This window comes from Stegastes partitus, unplaced genomic scaffold, assembly GCF_000690725.1.
Source record: "Stegastes partitus isolate 25-593 unplaced genomic scaffold, Stegastes_partitus-1.0.2 Scaffold324, whole genome shotgun sequence".
NCBI classification, from domain to species: Eukaryota; Metazoa; Chordata; class Actinopteri; family Pomacentridae; genus Stegastes; species Stegastes partitus.
In genome coordinates this window covers 384,903-392,451 of record NW_007578055.1, presented here as the reverse complement: position 1 = coordinate 392,451, position 7,549 = coordinate 384,903, and the positions used below count along the sequence as shown (strand labels likewise).

General features: G+C 40.3%; 1 protein-coding gene across 1 annotated transcript in view; it reads left to right on the top strand.

Moving 5' to 3' along the window:
• Window positions 1-2,838, top strand: part of LOC103358660 (vesicle-fusing ATPase) — a 24,750-nt gene extending 21,912 nt beyond the window's left edge. Inside the window, exon 19 of the mRNA XM_008283711.1 lies at window positions 1,533-2,838. Within this exon, the coding sequence (XP_008281933.1) occupies window positions 1,533-1,554 (22 nt within the window). The 3' untranslated portion in view covers window positions 1,555-2,838. The remainder of the gene's footprint in view (window positions 1-1,532) is intronic.
• The last annotated feature ends 4,711 nt before the right edge of the window (window positions 2,839-7,549 follow it).

The window sequence follows — 7,549 nt, the reverse complement described above, 5'->3', positions numbered from 1 at the left end:
ATCTAAATAGTCCGGCCTTAAAGTCTCTTTAACCTGCCCTTTGACCTTCCATGTTTACATCCCTTTCATCAGATAAATACCTTGATTTTTGTCAGTTAGTTTATCTTACATAGCATGAGTTTACCCCTTCAGTTACCATCATCATCTTGTTCAACTGTAAATGTATTTTATTTATTTAACATGACATTCCTGATGTCATGCAAGCCTTGCTGTTTTACCCACCATTCATCTGTATTGTACTGTTGCAAACTTTTTTTAAAAAATTAATAACAATGTTGTTGCTTGTGTATGTTAATATCTGAGGTTATATGTTAAATAAAAGACCTGAGGGGCCTGTGCTACGAAGCAAGTTCACCATAGACAGATATATTATCTGGCTTCACTACAACTGTCACACAAAGCTGGTTGTCAAATTGTTGAGTCAACTTAGAACAAACTATGATCCTAAAGCCATATGAGGAATTTGAAAGCAGTGTATAGTCTAACAGCTGCTGCAGCCAAAGTCAAGAAGGAAAGCTGGCAAAACATACGAGACGGTGTGTAATCGTAAGGCAAAGCTGGAGTTGACCGTATTGGGCAAAACTTTCATACTGATCTAAGAGGAAACCAGAAATCCACACCTCCTTTTGGCTCCATGTTCAGGCTTTTGGAAATCTAGCCTGTGATGGGAGATTTTGGCCAATCACAGGTGTTTTTGAACTGATCAGGTAATCGTGAATGTTTACTTTAAGCTTGACTATTCTCGTGCATTTGTCTGGTGGGAGGAGCTTTAAACAGAAAGGGAAGGACTGCAGCAGTAGGGCTGTAAAGTTTTGCATTTTTCTTTCTGTTTTGTTTTTTGCCTTTTCCAAATTCTTGCATACTGCAGCTTTAATTGCCTCAGCATGCCCATGTCTGGCACGAGTACATCTGACTAAAATCACTGAACAATTTATGTATTTTAGATGTATTCTTATGGCATCTGAGACAATTTTAGCTTTACTCTTTCAGCTGTAACCCTGGCGCTGCTAAACAGTCTTGGAAGGGCAAATATAAAAGCATCATTCAAACCGGTAAGTGGGCTGATTGCAAATTTATAAGATGCAAAACTTAGGATTTTATCGCAAAACAAAGACGTATTAAATTATGAAACAGGCCTTGAAATTCTATTCTGTCTATACACTGAGCTCAGTGGGATCTTCCTGGAATGGTGACTCCATTTTCCAGGAGAACTGATTGGTTAGTAGATCTTTTATCCTAAGTAAGAAGCCCTGAAGTTAAACCCAAACTTATCTCGCTAACTTCAACTCCTGCTTCGTAGTACAGGCCTCTGGTAGCACAGGACTTGCACCGGCTCTTCTTAAATTCAAATTTTGGCCCTTTTTCTCTTTTTTTTTTTAACCTCTTAAATCCTGCTGATGACTTCTAACTCTCTGCGCGATGCTTGGTGTTGCTAAACAGGTTCCCCCTTCAATAGGAAGTGAGTTGTTGGGGTCACAACATGCAGGAAACGGACACAAATCCTTCTGCTTCTGCTTCTTCCCTTTTCTCAGTGATCGCAGCTTCTACGAGTAGAAGGAGGTGGAGGGCCGAAGCGAACATCTCGCCACCTGCGAGCCACCCGCCAAACAAACCGAGGAAGACGAGGAGGTGAAGAAGAAGGAGAAGAGCTCTTCCTCCCGTCTGCTCATTCGTCCGTCTATCTATCTAAATAATACAAACCCGGTCCGAGAAGAGGAGCACACACACAAAGTCCTCTTCGTCTCCGCATGTTTCCATCGGCAGTACCACCGAATAATCCTCCTCCTCGTGCTCATCGTCACCTGTTACACTTATCGACATATCACAGCAAACTACTGGAAGTCGTACTGTTATTAAACTGTTATCTGTAAAGAAACTGCAATAGATGATTGTAAAAAAAAAAAAAAAAAAGTGCTGTTTTGTGCATTGTGCGTAAAAAAATTACCCTAAAAAAAAGAAGAAGAACTAGAAGCCACGTGTGTGTTTAGCTATACTATTTGTTGTATTTCTCGTCCTGCTAAAGGTAGTTATCGTCAGTACGGTGTGTATCCTCACGAGCAGCAGAAACACGTGCAAAAGTGACAAAAATGCCGATTTGGAATATTACGATGTAAATCTATACGAGGCTTTTAGTGAAAACGTAGTGGCTGTAAGAAGAAAAAAAAAAAAGCTGTTCCATGTGTAAATGTAAACCCTTTAAATACACAGTATACCCCCCCTCGTTCTGTAAATAGTATATATAGACAGAAAGAAGGCAGTATATCACGAGAATAAGTCTATTTCGTACTATATCAGTATATGATTCTTCCCTGTGGCTATGGAGGTGTTCCGGGTTAGTGTCATGTGGATTGTTTGGCCTGTCTGTGTTGCGTACAGTACGGTTCGGTCTAGCTAGTGTTGCCATGGCATCATCAGTGTTAGAAATTTAAAGAAAATTAAAATAAAATAAAAAAACTCTATATGTATATTCTGCACTTTTAACATCGACTCTACGAAACCTTTATCTCGGCGGATCTTTTGCGGGGGAGGGGCGTGGGGGTTCCAGCTCGGCTCGCGGTGCATGTGCAGGGAAACAAACGTGTGTCCAGGACGTTTTGATTTGGAGGGACGCGCTGTTGTTGTTGTTGTTGTTGTTGTTGAATGGGAGCATGCAAGTGTGTGTGTGTGAGTGTGAATCGGATTTAGACAGCAGGTGGTTGATTTGTGGAGTTTTTTTTCTCATGTCATGTGTTCAGTGCTTCTAAAGTCCAAAGTTTTGTTCTGACCATTGGCAATGTGTGTGAGTGTGTGTGTGTGTGTGTGAGAGTGTGTGTGTGGGTGTGTAAATATATATCAACATGCAGATGTATTATTGCAATAAAAAAAAAAGCACATATGCACAGGAAAAAGAAACTCTGCTGCTTCTCTGGTCTTTTTTCTTGACTTTAAGTTTCAACAGATTCGTCACATAATGAGTGTTAAAGTTAGAGATGATGATTATTTTCATATTTTTTGAATAATCGGATTAATTGACGAGTTGTTTAGCCGAGAAAATGGTGTAAAATGTCAACCGGTGGTTCCCAAATCCCAAGATGATGCCCTGTTTGAATCAAAGAGAAGCTGGAGTCAGAAAATTTAGATTAACGACTTCACTGATTTTCAAACTAATGGCAAACGAGCTGATTGGTTAATCAATAACAGTCATGCTAATTGAAAGGCTCACACGGGTGATAAAGTCCCTTTAAGGGTTCAAAAGTAATTGGATGCTAAACGTCTCCGTTGGAGCTGATGAAGAGCTGCGAGTCGGCCTTTACTTGGAGGCGGGGCTCGCTGTCAGCGTGAGAAAACAGACGAGCATGCAAAGCGAGGAAGCTAATAATGAGGATTAATGGCGAACGAGCAGCTCGACCGAGGAGCACAAATCTTTAGAGTCCAACAGGAAATCGTTGGCACGGTGAAGAACAGAAAACGAGTTCACGGCGAGTCCAGGACGCTCTCCAGGATACAGATGGACGTGTTTTCCTGTCGAGAAGATCAAGAACCGGTTTGATTGATGACCGGAAAGTTGAACGAGGTGCAAAAAAAAAAAAAGTCAGAAAGTTGGAGAGTTGTGTGCGAGGGGAGAAAAACAATCAAAATGAGTGAAAGAGGAAAGCAGCGGCTCATCTGTCAGACCTGATCGGGCTGCCGAGTGGAGGTGGCGTTTTAATGATGGTTTGACTGGCCGGGGGATGAACGCAGGAGCACGTTCACGCACATCAAAACTCATTAAGCACACGAGCAAAGCGGCCAAAGAGCTTTTCAGGATTTGGAGGCCCGGATATCCTCGACTGACCGAGTCAATCGCATGATCTTTGCTGTGACTTGAGCTGCTGAAGACCAGACTGGAGCAGAAGCTTTACCAGAGAAGTGAGCTCGTCTCTGGCTGTGAAGGATTGTCAACAAAACTGATGACGTAGGCCAGGGGTGCCCAATCCTGGTCCTCGAGAGCCCCTATCCAGCATGTTTTAGATGCTTCCCTCTTCCAACACACCTGATTCACATGATCAGGATCGTTATCAGGCTTCTGCAGAGCTTGATGATGAGCTGATCATTTGAATCAGGTGTGTTGGAAGAAGGGAAACATCTAAAACATGCTGGATAGGGGCTCTCGAGGACCAGGATTGGGAAGCCCCTGACTAAGGCCTTGTCCACATGTAGCAGGGTTTTTGTAAATATTCTGCCTCCTCCGTCTAGAAAAAAACGCACACAACACCTCGTTTTTAGAAAAGAATTCATCCACACCTCACAAGCACATTCATATTCTACGTGAGGATGTAATAACTTCGGAGCGACGACCGGGGCGTACGGAAATCGTCACGCCATTCCTCCGGGAGCACGATTTCCGTCTCGAAGTTCATCCCAGTCTGACTGAAAACCAGCATCGGTGTCTTTGACATGCCTCGGACGTGGAATGGCAAGGTGGCAGAAGATAACCGTCCTTAACGTCGTCCTGTGTTCTTGTACGTGGAGCGGTATCTGGGCCTGAACAAGAGACAATGCAGTTCTGAGGGCGTCCACGCTGTTTCCAAATGTAAACACAGATTGCGTGTGTGATGTAAAGAACATATTGTGTCACAGGCAGTTTTGAAACCTAAAGTCCCGGTTGTTGACGTCGGAGGATTCGCAGATCTTCACTTTGGTCGGAAGAATCGTTCTTAATGCCATAAATCTGCGCTTTCATGTGGATGACAGGCCGAATCGTAGAACAATATCTTCATTTTGTGGGATCCCTGCTACGTGTCGACGAGTTAACCACATGTTAAACCCTTCCCTTAACCGCCCACGTTCAACAAAGCTTGGATTTATGTATCCAGAATTTTCAAATCCTTTTCTCGTTTTTTTTTACCAAAAGCAGTAGCGCAGAAGTCCCCAGTTTCACATTTATTCCCCTCCTCGACTTCATTATCTCCACCTCTGCTGCGCCACACTCCACAAGAACACCGTGTGCTTTTGCTGAGGAAGATTTGAGCCACTTGAAGCACAAATGATGACGTTCGGTTTGTGACCAAATCAACTTTAACGGCGCGGCAGCTAATGAAACAGCAAACTTTGGCCTCTTCGATGTTCATTATGCATGACTCGGGGGGGCTCTAGTTCTGCTGCTTTTATTAATTGCCGCCTCGTGTTACTCGTGGGGAAGTTTTCCTTTAAATATGAACACAATAAATGACATGTAGCCGTATAGATTTTCCAGCTCTGTGCGTTGCTGCATTAGAAACCTTCAGTCTGGCCTTGCCTCGGTGCTGAGGAAGCAGTTCTTTGCTCAGAATCTCACTCACGCTTTGCTTTTTTTTTTTTTTTTTTGTGTGCAAATGTGTAAATGCAGTCATAAATCTCGCTACCAGACGTATAGAGAATTACCTCAGGGTTCTATAGTCGTCGGAGGTGAGTCATAAATAAACCTTTTTCATGTTCAGGAATGCAACCACACCTTCCACTGTCAAACTGCTGTTGTGCTGTGGAAATCTATCCGAGGTCACGGGGGTTCTGCCTTTTTCCTCATCTGAACTTCACGCGGCTCCGTGTTTCTAATGCATGGCGGCAGCTTAAATAATCAATAGGAGCTGCGTATTGCTTATCTCTGCATGCCAGTCTTGCCTCAGTGGATCTGCGCTCAGAAGTGCTCGAGTTGGTCTTGAACTCATCAGGCCGTGAAAAGGAAAATCCACTATTATTGAGATTGCATGATTAAAATTAAGCAAAACACGGGGGATCTTATATATGTTTACTGCTCAGTGGCCCACATGAAACAACTCTTATTCTATATTTGTTCGTTCTTGCACTTTCTTCTAGTATTTTTTTAGGGCTACACTTAGAGACAGACAACCAAGCACACTCACATTCACACCTACGGACAATTTAGAATCACCAATTAACCTCAACATGTTTCTGGACTTTGTGGGAGGAAGCTGGAGAACCCGGAGAGAACCCATGCTGCACGGGGAGAACATGCAAACTCCATGTAGAAAGATCCCAGGAGTCCTCGGCGACCTTTTAGCTGCGAGGCAATGACGCTAACCACCGAGCCAAACTGTCAGAAGTGACTCTCAGAGTTTTGGTTTGAATAATCTTTCAGCAGGTTGTCATGACTTCACAAACTTGTGCTCATCAGTAGAATTAGTGGTGGAGCTGCAGCTAATTATTGCTTCTACTGTCAATTAATCTCTCAACTATTTACTAAACTGGTCATTTGTTTGGTTTATAAAATGTCAGAACACTATGAGCACAAATGTCTTGTTTTGTATTCAGTTTACTGTCAAGAAACCAGAAAATATTCACATTTACGAAGCTGCACTCGGATTATTTTAAATAAATAACGGTGGAAACATGTTGATTAGTGTTTCCCAAAACCCCAAATGACGTTTTAATTGTGTCCACATCCCAAAGAAACTCAGTTTGAATCATAGAGGAGGAAAGACAACAGAAAATATTCACATTTAAAAAGCTGGATTTTCAGAGTTTAGACTTTTTTTTCCCACTTAAAAACATCGCTCAAGCTGACTAATTGGTCAGCAAAATAGATGGAGATTGATTTAGTGGCTGACAACTAATCAATTAGCTGATGGTGGTTAGTCATCTATCTAAAATGAAGAAGCAGTTACATAAATAATAATTATTTTATTTTTTATGTATATAGCACCTTTAAGAACAGCGCTCACAAGGTGCTTCGACAGTCAGAACTATAGATTCAATGAATAATTAGCTGGAACAGGATGCATATCAAACAAAGGAACGAGGCTGTTTAAAAATAAAAGAAGACTGAAGATTAAAAGTTAAAAATCAAAGATGGAAGAATTAAAGACGACATCACACCAAAGAACTAGGCAGCAAGAATTAACATTAAACAAGAGAGAACATATGAAACAAAGATGAGTTATACAGAAATACAGAAACACTAAAATTAATTAAAGCTAAAAGAAAACTTCAAACAAAAGCAAGTTTATAAAAGTGGGTTTCACAGTCAGTAGGTTGTCATATACAAGAAATTCAACGTGGAGTTTTGGTGAATAAACACTAAAATATACATCAAATATTCATGTTATATAAGAATAATAACATATTTTTTTTTAAGTGTTGAAAGTAAGTGTAGCAAGAGATTAGAAATAATATTAACTGTGTATTAAACATCAGTAGGAGCATAAAATAAAAATAATATATAATTTTATATGAAAAACTACATTAAAAATAATACAAAAATAAGTAATATAAAACACAATGCAGCAAAATAATATAATATAAAAATAAGCAATAATAAAATAATTCTTAACAATGCGCTTTAATCATGTGTAGGAGCATAAAATAAAAATAATGTAAAATGCCATAAAAAAAGATTTACAAAAAAAGTGTCTCAAGTAAGTGTGGAAAGAGATTATAAATAATAATAAAAAATAAACATTAACAGTGTGCATTATTCATGTATAGGAGCATTGACAAAAATGTTATATATATGAAAAAAATATTTAAAAACTTGGTGTTTTGGTGAATAAACACTAAAACATACATTAAATATTATTGTTACATAAAAAAT